The 15583-nt window shown below is 35.1% G+C and overlaps 1 protein-coding gene and 1 long non-coding RNA gene across 2 annotated transcripts; both read right to left on the minus strand.

Moving 5' to 3' along the window:
* Positions 1–287: 287 nt before the first annotated feature.
* LOC106390312 (ceramide synthase LOH2) lies at positions 288–2750 on the minus strand. The gene is made up of 6 exons (XM_013830744.3): positions 2351–2750; positions 1786–1997; positions 1524–1679; positions 1060–1245; positions 783–961; positions 288–603 (listed from the first exon to the last, which is right to left on the minus strand). The coding sequence occupies exons 1-6, from the start codon at positions 2483–2485 to the stop codon at positions 584–586; spliced, it is 888 nt and encodes a 295-aa protein (XP_013686198.1). The 5' UTR covers positions 2486–2750; the 3' UTR covers positions 288–583.
* A 6548-nt stretch (positions 2751–9298) lies between these two features.
* LOC106394792 lies at positions 9299–12430 on the minus strand. The gene is made up of 2 exons (XR_001279010.3): positions 10025–12430; positions 9299–9874 (listed from the first exon to the last, which is right to left on the minus strand). It is a non-coding gene; the product is annotated as an uncharacterized LOC106394792 (long non-coding RNA).
* Positions 12431–15583: the final 3153 nt, after the last annotated feature.

A 15583-nucleotide genomic window follows, 5' to 3' on the forward strand; every position in this document is an offset into this window, starting at 1 on the left:
GGATGCTGGTGCTTACGGCTAAACAAGGGAAACCGCAGTTCAAGTGGTGTTAACCAGCTTGATATAGAGACAGAAGAGAGTGTTACGAAAGGACCGCAGCAGCTAGATTCATCAGAATCTACATTTTTGGGGGATTGGATGACAATAGGCAGCGTCAATGGTACAAAGCCACATCAGAGGTTATATAGAGCAGAACATCAAGGCACAAGCATCAGTTTTCTAGAGGTTCAAAATTGCATTTGGTATAGTTTATGAGCTCCACAATAAGGATATGGTATAGAAAACAATACAAAAGATAAATTGCATTTACAAAGTGACTTCCACATTGTTGTATACAGCATAGAACAACACAAGAAACCTGAGCTTCTGTTTTTTTCCTTATATTTGTCAAAGAGAATATGCAGTCTTATAACGTCCATATGGACTCGACCAATACAAAACTGAACAAAAAAACTATAACCTTTCTTTTTTAACCTCCAACTCTTGTCAGTAAGGTAATCACGCTTAGAACAAATTCATCAGCAAGTAATGGTTTGGTTGGGGAAGTGGAAACATGTTTCCGTATCTGTCATGCTCGCAAAGCCTAATCATCATCCTCTGAATCTGCCATTCACAAGAACAAAAGAACAAAGAAAAGTTATAACGGATCCCCAACACTACACAGCCAACATAACATACAACACCGAAGAGCCTAATAGTTTGCGGCTTTGCAAGTAAGTGAATAAGTCATATGAAAGATCTATTTCAAAATCGAATTTAAACAAAAATACAAAAAGGCTTACCGGATCTTATGTCTTCTCCAACTTTTCCTCTGTTTTTAAGTAGTCTTACGATCATGGCGCAGATGAGATACCACCAGTATATGTGGAAAACAAGAAGCATCAGTAACATTGTGTTGAAAGAATAGTACATGACGGTGCCTTCAGTTGATGTCATGTCCAAATAATCCAGGAGTTCAATGCTTTAACGAAAAAGGTGTACGAATGTCAGATAAAGCAGTGACAATAAATAAAAGTTACATCTACTAAGAAGTAAGAATAAAGAATAAAGTGTGGATACCTTGTGGCCCTTATGATCCAAAATGGAAAGTATATCAGCCGTAGCAAAAGCCAGGAGACAGCAAAAAGTGCAAAACACACACTTGCTCCAAATTCCTTTTCAGAGTACTTGAAAATTTTAGCAGTTTCCATAAAAACGTCACTTGCGTCATGAAGGGCTAGGATGATAGCTCCAATCCGGAAAAAACTGCAGAAGAAACAAAAATCAGTTTCCCTTCCTATTAGGAGCTTACTGGTCGCTTTCTCTATAAAATCACTATACATTTTAATCTCCCAGTTAAAAAGTCGAACTTTGTCACACACAATAGTTTTGAGTTAAGAATTTGGAACTTTGTCACACCAAAGAGAGCTGTTTTATTTAATGGACTTGTAGCTTAGCAAATGATTTCACTAAAGCAATATTGTGCGTTACTTAAGGCAAGGATCCAAATGCAAAGAGATTTTAACTGGGGTAGTAATTATCACCCCGTTAGGTATGAGTAGCCAATGAGGATGATAGTAATCACATGGTGAGACATCATAACAGCAAAGTCCTTTCTTCTGGTCTCCCATGCAAGCAAGGCAGCAACACCATACACATAGAAACCGCACTGGCACATATAGTAAAGCTTTATTGGAAGCCTACAAAAAACACGAATAAACAAGGTTATTCCAGGGAACTCTGCCATGAAACTACAACTATTTTCTACACCAAGAAAACTCAATGTGGAGTTAAATGATGACTCACTTGAGCTCTTGATTAGGCCAACCGTGAAAGAAGAGCTTTATATCTCTGGCCCAAGGCTCGTGATAAAGGGCATTGAGAACGAAGACCTCACAAGCACCATAGTAGAGCAATTTCCAGAGGGACTCCTTGCATTTGATGAGCTTTGCACGAGTAGCAGCATCTTTCATTTTAATTGGCTTAGAACCAGTACTCAAAAGCCACACAGCTATCCTCTGTTTAAAAAAAATTGGTGATCAATTCTCCAATTTCTTTGCAAGATTCATGAACCAACCAACAAACAATACTTCTCCATTAAAACTCTGCATATATATTTCTATAAATCAAGAATTTCAACTGTCAAGGCATCATCATCATCATCAGAGATGCATGAATCTTCTCCTTAAAACTGTATATATTTCTATAAATCAACAAACGCATACATACATACATGCATCATCATCAGCATAATCTACGATCATCATCACATATAGGAAAGCAATTAAAACGCGAATTCGTTACTACTCTGATCCTAGCTTCCGTAATCAATTTCACAAAGAAGAAGGAGAGATTGTTCGTAATTACTTACTTGAAAGACGAATCTATCGAGGAAGAGCCTCAGGAAGAAGAATCCGAAGGCGAAATAGACTGCAATCTGGAAATGCCATGTCGCGATCGACGGTTCGAGATTCCCTACGCCGGCGCTAGAATATTCCGATTCCATGTCGATAGAAAAAAAAAAAGAATCCGCCGCGAGAGACCTCTTTGTGTCACCTAGAAATCATCAATCGTTATCTTTCCGAAGAACAAAAGAACAGAGCTCTACGCCGGGAAGTCGTCGGAACCTGCTTGCGCAATGGCGGAATCGATCAGAAAATTTTCTTTATTGGAAGAGAGAAAGAGAGAGAGAGATTCGGTGCACGTTTGTTTAATCCTCGCGACCTTCTTTATTTTCTTTGCCTAGCTTGGGAATTGAGATCTCGCCACCTTCTTTCTTTTATTACTCCCCCTCCTATATTTAAAAGAAAATAATTATTTCAGAAAAAAAATATCTTTGAAGTTTTATATTTTTTATCAATTAATTTTAAATTAAAAATGAATTTCAATTTTTTTGACTAAAGGCACTAAAATGAATTTTAACTTACCAAACAAATTAAGTCAGAAAATAGTATTTTTCATCAAATTTTATTTTTTAGTATATAAGAAAATTTGAAAACTATTAATTTAAATAGATTACTTTAATATCTTTTTTGCTTAACTGATTTTGTTATTATTACAAGAGCAAATCATACTATCATTACTTTTTACTCTTCAAAGATATATATGATTATGAACGTTCAAGCCTTTGCTTTTTTTTTTTTTTTTTGCAATACGTGAGATTAAGACGATTTCCATTTTTTACTAACACTTACATATATACAGACTTCAGTAAATGTTCATAGCTTGCTTAATGACGGATAATATACAAAACAGGATATGAACGAGTTTATTATCATTATTGAAATTTCACTTTTTAGGCAAAGATTAAGACAGCTTAATTTTTTTTTGTAACACTGACAGCTTAATTATAATCATTTATAACATTTGGAGTTTACGATAAGAGCATCTTTATCAGTGAACTTCATGAAAGAGTTTACACAGTTTTCGAAAAAAAAAATATATTAAAATAAACAAAAGAAGTGAACCTATCTCCTAAAGAGTCATTGCACTGAACTCGGATCATCACTGTAACGCGGACCCCACGGCACGTGGTGGCCCGCGATTGATCCGATTAATTAATTTTTTTTTTTTAAAACAAAAATCAAATAGAAAACAAAATAATAAAAAATACTTTGTGAACCCTTTTTACGGGGTTCACTGATGCAGATGCTCTAAGCATCCTTTAGAATAAGATTGGATCAACTTTAAACTTAAAGCAGCAGTGTGCATGATGATCAAGTCGGGCATTAGTAATCATGTCCCCATTACCATCTACCCTTCCACTTTTGATTTTATATCGACCATAGCCATTTATAATTTATAGCTCTGTTTTTCTTTGTCTTTTATAAACATAATTCTTTTTATTTCTCTATATCATCATTTTAAAAAATACCAACTGGCAACTGCTAGCCGGTATTGTTCTAGTTTGACTTGTTGTTACAACACAAAAGGACTAGGATAAGAAGAAAAAGACTTGTTTATTAGACTCATTATTTCTAACCATTATATATATTCGTGTTTTTTCAACCATAGATTTTTCTTTCTCCCAATTCGTCCATACACGAATAGCCTTTTGACTTTTATATATGAGTTCATTATTCATATAGCCATCTTTAATCAACGTTTGACCCAAAAACGAGAAAAAATTGTCATCATCCACAACCATAACTATCTTCTTCTCCTACAAATTCAATGATTAAATATAAAGTGGGTTTATTTAATTATCCTAAAGCCCAATAAATAATATGTAAACTTCCGCCCATTATAGAGCGATTATTTAAATATGTAACCCACGTGGAAGCCCAACCAATCTGTAAACAATCAACTTCTAAGTTTCTTGTTGAGATTTGAAAGCACCAAGTTTAGGTTTAAACTTCGTTTAATCATTAACATATTTACATTAAGAAACATCATAAAATTAGTTCTTGTTATAAATGCAACTAGATCTCGACTCGTACAACCGCGCGGATGTTTGTTTTCATTTTTATATAACGTAGATATTTATTTTAGATCATTAGTAGTATACATTTTTAAAAATTTAATCATATATTTAAATGTTTATATAACTATTTGAGATAAAATAATTTAATAATTTTATAGTTATATTTGTATTTAATCAATTGTTTAAAACTGTCATATGTATTTGTTGTTTCTTATTGTATATTTATCTTATTGTATTTGCATTTAGTTATTAAACAAATTAATATATGTATAAAACAAAAATTTTGAAAATTATATTGTATTTAATTTATGCTAAATTTTGACGCACCTTTCAAAACTGGATTTCCTTTTATCAATATTTTTTTACTTTTATTTATTTCAGATAATATATTATTGCATAAAGAAATATCTTAATTTATACATATATTACATAGTTTTCTAATGTTAAGTCATTATGTCATCGTATTATATTTTTAACATGAATATTTTATATTTCTGAAAGTGAAATTTATAAATTTATCAATAATTTATCAGTTTTTGTCAATATAATAATTTTATTTTAACATGATTGATTATGATTATAAAATAGATAAAAATAGGATAGAATTCTTCATTTTATAAATCATAATTGAATATATATTAATGCATAATAATAGTTCATTGCTAATTACAAAATTAGTCAAAATATTTACATAAACCTTTTCAAAATTAAAATATTGTTAAAATATTTATCAACAGATTTGTTAGAATATTTTTTAAAAATATACATATATATATATATATAAGAAAAAATAGCATGATTAAAGTAGTTACAAATATTTTATATTATTAGTTTTAATGTAACACATGTTAATTTCTATACATGTATTATATAGTTTGATAATGATGACCCGTCTTACCAATGTATTATATTTTTGAACATAAATATTTATAATTATGAAAATAAATTATATATAAAATTATTAATTTGATATAAGTTTACCATATTTAGTTCAATATAATAATTTTCTTTTAATATGATTGATTATAATTATATAATAGATAAAAAATATGATATAATTTTTATTTTTTCATTTTATAAACGATAACTGAATATATTAATGTATAATAATATTTCAAAACTAAATACGAAATTAGTGGAAAAATTTATATATAATTTTTGAAAATTAAAATCTTGTTAAAATCTTTCAAACAGATTTTTTTAGATTTTTTAAAATATATATTTTTATATTTAAAATGAAAAGACGTCAAAAAATATTATGGTTAAAGTAGTTCAAAAATTATATGTGTTATTAGTTTTAATAAATTACATTTAATAAAATTTCTAAAAAATGGTCCAAATTAAAAAATCACAAATGAAAAAAGTCATAACATTTATTTTTTTCATATATCATTTGCTTTTATTTATACTCTTATATCTTCTCGTTTTTATTGGAATTCATGTCATAATTACATTTATTTTTATACAATATCTTTATCTCTTATTATATCTTGAAAAATAATTTACATGTATGCTCTTATGTTTAACTAGGGCCGGTCCGCCCTACGGGCGGGATATACGTTACTTGTAATCAAGATTATTATTTTTTATATGATTTGTGGTTTGTGTTTTATGTTTACATTTGCAAGAGATGTATATGAGATATAATATTTTATTAATTTAAAATTAACCAAAACCTAATAATAAACTAATTTTTACTATTAGCATAATTTTTTTTTCTCTCTCTCTCTATTCACGCTACGGACGTGTTAGTAACTAAAAATACATAAATATATCAGTTAAAGAGTATTTCAAAATGTTTAGCTTACTTAAAATTTAAGGTGATATTAACTTTTATTGTGTATGTTTTGTTATTCTTTTTATAGATCATGATCATCTTAATATTAAAATGTTCATGAATACATAATAGTTTTACATATTTTCTTTGTTTATTCTACTGTAATTATGATAATTTTGATAATAAGTAAAATAATTTAATATAAAAATCTTATATTATATTTTTTCTTATGAATATTTTAAAATTTATGTCTTTGATATTATATTATTAATTATGTGCTAAATTATTATTTTAGGTTGATGTCAAATGAAACATTATTTTCTTATATATATATATATATTTGAAACTATTGTTTTTCATATCGTATTAGTTCTAGTTGTTTTTTCCGAAATAGGAGGTGCAGTTGGACGAATTTTCTTTCAAATGTGTCAACGCTGTGATTGTTTTTTTTATTAGGTTAGAAGGTGTCGTTTGTCGAGAAGAGAATATATATGTTATGGGAAGTGAGTGTTCTAAATAAGGCATAAGTTAGTGTTTGGACAAAACTACAACGCTTCAATTTCATGTAAGAACATGTTTGGTATTCCACACTCAGCTCATTCGTCCACCGTTCTCATTTTGTGATATATGCAGACTCAAACTTATAAGTATAATAGGAAAAATGCATTTTATGTATATATCAAAACTCAGCTAATTTTGGAGACACAGAAGCAGCCAAGTTAAATAGAATTCATAGTCCAGTAGTCGGTATGGAAAAGATGTAATTGAAATATACTAACAAATCACAATCATGCATACTCACACATGATTCTATATCCATAAGTGTCTGCACCAACTGTTGTATCCTTGAGATGAGGGCCAACAACCTTTTAAGGAGCCACAGTAATGAAAAATCAACACCAAGATGTTGGAAATTATTATGAGCTAAAGATAAATAGATCTTTTAAAGAAAATGTTCACTAAAAAAAGTCATCTCTCATCTTCTATCGTCTTCTTCTTTTCTCTTCTTCTCTGTTTATTCTGTTTCTCATCTCATTTTTTCTGTTTCTTATCACTTTTCTGTCACAATCCGTTAAGTACAACCATGGGCTTAACAAATATTTTTTCATCACCTTTTTGTGTTGTTTATTAAGAAAAATGAACTGATGATTTTGTTGGAAGTATTTATAATGGAGGATTAACACAAATGAATGAATGAAGAGATTCATTGAATGTGAGATTGTGTGAGAAGTAGAGAGTAGGTATTAATGTGAATGTTAATGAAGATGCATGAATCAAGTTAATTTCTGTAACGGCGCCAGATTAAAGAAGTCTATTCAGCTTCCAACTGACATTGATCAGAATCGTTTGTCACCGGTTGGATTTCTATTGACAGTTGGCTGAACGAGAATTGTTGCTCAATAACCACTTTCCCTAAGTTTCGTATACAGTTTTTTAGAGAAGATGTATTTGGACCGTAGTAAACACATAAAATCCATTAAACTCAAGAATTATAGAAACATTGACTTTTGATTGACCGTGACACGTGTCGTCACCACAGACTCCGAATTAGTGAGATGGAATCTGATGTGGATGACCTAGGAGTGAAGGAAACCATTCTTTATATATATATATAGATAGATATCTCTAAATATGTTACTTTTTTTTTGTGTATCTTTGATATTTTGTTAGTTTCTTGTAACTTGAGATTAATGATCAAAATATGCAAACAATTATTTGATTTATTATTTTAGAATTTTTGTTCACCTTTCTGTAATGAAACGTGAAAGAAAGATAGTTAATGGATTCTCCTAATTTATATTTTTATGAATTTTTCTTATATAATTTGACACTGTGTATTTTTTGTCCTATTATGTACTTTTGGTTATATTATGTGGTTCATTAAGTTCTAGATGGTTATTTGTTTATATTTTTTTCTATTTATATTTTTAAACAAATTTATGTTTTGATTATTTTTAAAGTTTTCGTGTTAATTGTTAGCGTCAGCAATTATTTTATATGAAGAACATATATATCATTTCCTCATAAAAATTCAAACAATGTTAACTTGATCTCTAGAATGTTTTGGCGTAAGTGAAATAATACAATCGAACGTTAAAGAAGCTATATTGTCAAACTTTCTAAATCCCTGAGAAGGTGTTGTCTTTTATATTCAAATTGTATCTTATTTGTATACTTCCGTTATCTGATTGTTATTGTGGCGTCATTCTTGGTACTTTTAAATTTCACAAACTCCAAGTGTCAGCGGTTTTAGCTTCTAAATCACCAAAGAGGCTTTTGGAAGAGAAGCTCATCTGTTTCTCAGAATCAGAGTAAGACCCATAACAAACTTTAACTCATGGTTTTGAACACGATGATTATGTCAGTCCGAGAATCGTCACCACTTGTTGTTCGAACATGGTAATTGATTACGCACACAAATTGGTTGACAGAATCTCTTAACCAAGTGTTTCGGTTTTGGAATGGTATTTTTAATGGGTTCACGCCATACGACTTATCTAACAAAGTTTTGTTCTTGTTCAAGAGGATAAGAAGCATGGACGTGATGCCAATTGCCTTACTCTCCCAGTGATCTTAAAAGCTTGTGTGATGGTTAATGATCTAAGACAGTGGACAGCTTTCTTGAGTGTTGAATTCCTTAAAAAAGCTTTAAAAACATAACCATTTCTTTCGTTTTCCACTAATATCAGATCGCAAAACATTGTTCCCTTCCCACTCTTCTTATTATCTTCTGACCTTCTTAAATTTTTTTCTATACGTAACAATTTAAATTTCAAATATTGGCGTCTCTCTTGAACCATTTCAAATCTCTTCTATCAAAAACTCAGTTTACTTGCAAGTTATTATTCTTTATCAGCCATAAAACTCAAACACGTTATTGGCCGCTCTTTTGTACGCCAAGAAAACTTGCCAGAGGGGATGTGAGTTGTGACGCATAATGACATCGTAATAGCTACAGCTAATTTTCTTAGACACATTGCCTAAATTACCAAACCACCCTTCATTGCTACCGAATTTATTTACATATGCCACTTGAAAACTCATTTTTTCCCTCTCGGAAAGTTTTCTTTGCTGATCGAGAAGATCACATCCGAAGCAAATTCATGAATCTGTAAAGCTAAAATAATAAAAATCATTCACTAATATAAGCAGAAAGGGACAAATCAATTTGGTTTCAGATTTAATCGAGCAGAAAATCTCTCTAATCTTCAAGAAAACAAAAAAAATATCTATGATATTTCATAACAAAACAGAGAGAATCAAAGCAATGTCTCAGAGCATCTATATTTCCGATATTTATAGATCGGAGCTTGAACCACAATTGAAGATTGTTTTTTTTTCTTAAACTTTGATCATCTTCGCCGGCATAACGGCTGGGTTTTCTCTAGTGACAGTGTCACGACCAGCCGGCGGTTTTATAATCATAGATGCAATCATGGCGATCTGAGTAACGGTGCTCAGCGCAAAAAAAGTCGCCTCATCGGTACCTGAATCCGGACAACACAACTTTCTTCCGGAAACCGGAAATTTGGTTCACTATTTGTTGATCTCTTTTAACCAAGTCGATCTTTCTGGAAATAATCACAACTATGGCTGGTGTAGATCAAAGATTGTTGGATCTAGACATTCTTTACAACATCGAACCAGAATCTACACCAAAATATGAGGAGGACAGAGGAGCTTGCCATTTTAATCTGCAAAACATTTTGTATTAATATGAATGTGGAATATGGAATATGAATTTTACAGATCCAAATTCATCTATTTATAGCTACAGATCCAGAGAATTGAAGAAAGCAAAGAATCTATTGATTGAGAATTGAATTAAAATCGAGAACTATTACATCATGCTTATCTAATAGAAAATATCTGTAGAAAATATTATCAAGAACCCAAGAATATAATCATTTTCTCTCTCGTCGTTATTTTTCCAACAAACAAATAAAGAAGTCAACTCCTATCTATCTCTCTCGTTGAATACAACAGCACACACAAAGAATAGTAATACATATATATAATTAATACATTTACATCCATCTCATTCTCACCTTATATTATACAGCAAGAAATGTTTTCTTAATAAATATATATTAATTGCTCTTGAAAAGCAGATCTGAAACTGTACAATACTACCGTGTGTCCGAAAAACTTCGGGTCTAAGTTACAAGAAATCAACAGAACAACACAAAACATTGATCTAAAGAAACAGAGAAGTGAGGGAGGGAAAAAAAGCTTGGGAATGGTGAGTTCCAATTCCTCATGAACACCGGTGGTAAGTTCTTCAGGTGGATCACGACTTCTAATACACTAAAACTGAATCTTTCTTACTATCAAGTTAACGACGATAACTGTAGTAATTTAGATTCATTCCAGAGAACCACTCTACACTTTATTCTTATGAACTTTCAACTTAGCTAAAACTAAAAATAGAATTTTGAATTAAGTAGTGACTTGCAAGTAAAGTAAAAGATTTTAAAAAGTTTAGATTCAATATTAAAGATAAGCCAATCTAGGGTTTCTCATCTGGTGTTAAAACTTAGCCAAACATTTATTCAAGCTCGTTGAGACATGATCTAGAACACATATCACTCTTAGTAGAACAACCCACTGTCGTGGCGTTGTTCCCTTTGCGGTTCGACCTTGACGCCTAAACTGTCGTTTGGATCAATGGTCGATCGCAAGCTATAAAGATCAAGTCCGATGGGTTCACTGAACACTCTAGTATCTACTTTCGCTGACTAGAGATGCTCAGCTCATTCATTCGATATCAGGTAAACTACTACACGGTTAGTGAGTGGTTGAGCCTAAGATCTAGCAGTAAGTGATCAGGTTAGGACTAGCATTAAGAACTAGAATGAACGAAAAAGCAAAAGAGTTGCTTATTTATGTTTAGCCTCGCGATTAACACCCTAGAACCCCAGACAAGCTAGCCGACTACTCAGCGATAACACAAGATGAACAAGACATGATAACTGAATAATACTGCATGTAAATCAAAGGTAAAACAATGGGGTTCATGATGATCTTCTCTGTCAAGAAGAGGAGCCATCTCCCTTACAATAGCAATATCCAAGAATAAGGTCTAGGTCTCTTGCAAAAACTAGCGTCCTCAAATAAAATATATAGGGGCCGGTTTTATATGGAGGCGCCCCTAGATTTCAAAGTCGAGAATCGGCAACTAGGGAAAATCTTTGGAGGATATGGAAACTTCCATAATTATCGAGAACAATCGTCTAACCTGTTCCTGGTAGGATCGACCGTCATACTGCTCCGCAGATTGTTCTTCGGGAGAAATCTCCAATTCTTGCTCCTTTTTTCGTGCCTCTTCCTTTAGCTCTTCAATCTTCTCCAGACCTGAAATGACTCTAAAAAGACTAGATTAACTCGATAAAACAATGAAAACAAGTTAGAAAGCATATACACAATGATGTCAAAAACACCATATATCAATTCCCCCAGACTTAGATCCTTGTTTGTCCTCGAACAAGGCAAGTATCAAGAACAGGGAAAAGGTTTGAAAGTGTGGGAACTCTCCTAATCCTCAATAACCATACCTTAACCTCAAATCTCTGAACCATATAAGCAACCGACTAGGACCACACACTTTTACTAGAACTTTCGCTGATCACTGTTCAAAGATCGGCTCCATACTCTATATCTCAATCCTGAAAAGGCACACTTTCTAGACAGAACTCACATACATCATTCAGGGTAGACGGGCTAAGTATGAACATGCTAATTTATAGTGAGTCAAAAAAGTGTTTAGGGTTTACCAAATTTTTTGTAGTGAATGCAGGATATCGCGCAAAATAGCAAGAGAGGATGGATCCATTGACGTCCACAACCCCTCACTCGTTTTGCTGACTTCTGGAGCTATCGCTTTGACTGTTCTTCTGCTCCCTATTATTGGTACCAACTCTCCTTTTTCTAGTTCTGACCGAGTCAACTCAAAAGGGCATCTGACCGACTTAATCCTCCTTCTCTATCGATGATGTCATATAAAATGGTTAATATACATATATCTCTTTTTTTTTTTTAACTGGATAACTAATGAGATCATAGATGATGAAGTGACAGAGAAGGAGATAATACACAGAATGATCGGTGCCCTATGGTCGTTGTGGGAACCGAAATTCGCACTGTCGATTTCCGTTTAAATAAGGAAACTAGGAAAACCCTAATTTTCCAGAGGTCCCGGATATCTGCTAATACCACACGCCAAGCAATCATAACACGAAACGAGAACAGTAATGAAATAAGAAATAAAAAAAGAGAGCAAGATAGTTCTTATTCCGAATCTGCGTTTGAGCTTTTACAACAAGGTAAGTGTCTGGGCTACGAGAGCTGTCGGCGAGATTCCTAGTTCTAAAACCCTAAGACGGCAAAAACCTAATTGAGTCGCAGCTCGAATAACAAAAATGGAAAATTGCGTAAGATTGCTCTAAGTGCTAAGTTTGCTGTGAAAAGTCCTCTCCCATGCCTCTCGCCTAGGACTCCTTATATACTGGCTCCAAGTTCGGTTTACGCTTTTCCCCTTCTGCCCTTAAGCCACCATAGCATAAAAATGGAGATATTCCATTTTTTACGATCTTCGTAATTATCTTCAAAATTTTGTATTTATCCGCGGAAACTTGACATTTATCTTTCTTTGCGAACCAAGCGAAAACCGTCATGCGGCTTACGGGGTGTTGGTTAAGAAATCGTAAGTTGGGCTTCGAGTCATGTCTTAGGTCCCTTTGGGCCGTCTTCCGACTCGAAGCGTTTATTACGGCTTCTTTCGATAAAGAACGAACTTTCTGTGGTTTTTACGGTAAAGTTTGATCGATAACTTAGAATGGCGGGGAATCGTGAAATGGGTTCGCTACGGTCTTCGGAAGATAGCATCGAAGGGTAGACGAGAACGCATGGACTAATGTCGTATCGATGTTTCGGAAGAGCTCGGTCGCTACGTAGCGATCAAGTGGAATGGACGTTCGGTCGCTACGTATCGACTGAGCCTTGCCTCGAACTCAGACGCTACGTAGCGACCGAGTGGAGCACGTGTTCGGTCGCTGCGTAACGATCCTTTTCGGGCTTTTGTCCGATGACTCGCGTTTCCTCCGTAAAACTTTTCGTAAAGAAGAATCTATTTCGAAAAAGTATTTGTCGAAGAAGTTTTCTACGTTTTTCTTCTTCGGGGATATGGACGTTAACTTCGTCGTAACCATTTTTGACCCCAACAGTTAGCCCCCCAGCTCGTTGGGAGCGTGGATTTCTAGCGAGGTCCCAATGCACGGTATGTCAAGTTTGGACGAGTTTGGTGTATTTGGGCGAAGTTCGTGTCCAAAAATCCGCAAGTAAATAGTAATTCCTCATGCCTATAAGAAGGGAGGTAACTTCTTTACAATCTTCACACTTACTCATTCTCGTAGAGAGGTTTTCTTGAAAAGTTCTTTCTCTTTCTCTCTATCATTTACTTCTTGATTTAGAAAATAAAAACACGAGATGTTGAGGAAGAAGAGGAGTTCGAAGAAAGGGTCCTTGCCCGCGAACGTTTCTGAAGAGCTTCGAGTGCCGATGATGGAATTCGTTCCTCATTCGGTAGACCCAGCCGAGAATGAGGCATGGTGAGTGGCGTGTTACGGTTCGATCACGCCTCCCGAAGAAAAATCATTCCCGGTCATGAACCATCGCCCAGTGGAGGCAGGTGCGCCGAGTAGGAGTACTATTGAATTCCTCGAGGTCATGCGGTCGTTCTACCATATTTCGGACGCGGTGGAATTCAAGGTTCCTCGTCAAGGAGAATGCGCTAGTAGTCCCCCGGAGGGCTTCTTTACTTATTATGAGGCATTCGTAGTGCGTTGCCGTTTATGGTTCCCGATCCCCGAGATCATCGTCCATGTGTTGGGTCGTTTCGGGGTGGCGATAAGCCAACTGAATCCTCTTGGCATCTAGCACCTCATAGGGATCCTGGTCCTGAGCTACGAGCATGGTCTTTCTCTCACCGTTGATCACTTCGAAGCGCTTCTTCGATTACAGATCATCAGGGACACGGACACGTACAAGCTGGTTCCTCGGAACTTCATGTCAGTGGTAAAGGGGTTCACTTCTAACTTCAACTCGTGGAGAAAGTTTTTCTTCTTCGTTCGTGTAGACGCAGCGTCCGTTGAGGAGAGTTGTATCCCACTGTTTCGGAGGTTGCCGAACGATCGTCCCTTTATCAACCCTCTTGCTCCGTTTCCTGAGGAAATTATTGCGATGAGGGATCTGCTCAGGAATAGTCTTTTTTCTGGACTTCCTTTACGCCGAAGAGAGTTCGAAAGGCGCTGAGGTTTGTGCATCCTGGTCCTGCTTTGGGCGGAGAAACAAAGAGTGATTCCGAACCTGAAGACCAAGGTCCCAACGCCGCTCCCACGATTATGACGGGGCCGAACTCTTTGAAGGAGAAAGATATTGATCTCGGCGGCCTGGAGTTTTCGGTGGACGATTGCATGCTTCCAGGATGGGATCCGAACCTTGCTTTCGGCGATGGAAGTGGTACGAGCGAGGTCCCTATTCCAGACTTCGATGATTTCTTCGCTGGTCTTCCGTCAGGCTTTGACGCTCCTCAGGCCACGAGCGAGTTTGGGAGGCCGAAAGTTGTTGCGGAAGGATCTCGTATCATTAACGGGGTATAAACTTTAAGAATTCTGACGATCGTTATTATTATTTTTTGCTTATAACGTGTCAATCGGTTTTATAGGGTATGAACTTGCTTGGATCGACCATTGAGGCGAGCCATAGAGAGGCCATGATCTATCACTTTAAAGCGGAGAAGGCGGAAAAGGATCTTGCTCGCATGCGAGACGAGATGCTGGCGCGAGACGCTCAACTCGCTCGTGATCATGCCAGGGCTGTTCATAGGGCGGAACGGAAGGGCAAGAGAGAAATCGTCGAGGTGACGAAGACTCGCGCTTCTCAATTCCAGGTTGATTACAGGAATCTTAAGGGCGCTTTCAACTCGCTGGGCGACTTCCGTGAGTGTCGCGGCTCCGTCGGGAGCCTTTGGAAGACGCAGGAAGATGACTACGTTTTCGAGAGGGAGATGGAGTTAATGAAGGGTGGCATGAAGGATCATGCTCACGCTGGGATCCCATCCCGGTTTCCCCTGATGCCGTAGAAACTACGACCGATTTTTCCGGTGACGATGAGGAAGTGAACTTTCCTGCTGATGCATTCAGAGCTTCCTTGTCCGGGAGTTTTAACTTTGATATGTGAGCGTTTTGACGGGAAGGAGTTTTTCCCTTTATCTAGTATTTAGCGGCCGAGTGTGGCCTTTGTTCATATATGTCTGGCCGAGTGTGGCCTTCGAACTTTGTATGGGCCTTTTTTTGCCGTTTTTGTCGGAACTGGCCGTTGGTGACTTTGAACCCCTACCGCTATGC

Source organism: Brassica napus, chromosome C3, assembly GCF_020379485.1.
Source record: "Brassica napus cultivar Da-Ae chromosome C3, Da-Ae, whole genome shotgun sequence".
In the NCBI taxonomy this organism is placed as follows: Eukaryota; Viridiplantae; Streptophyta; class Magnoliopsida; order Brassicales; family Brassicaceae; genus Brassica; species Brassica napus.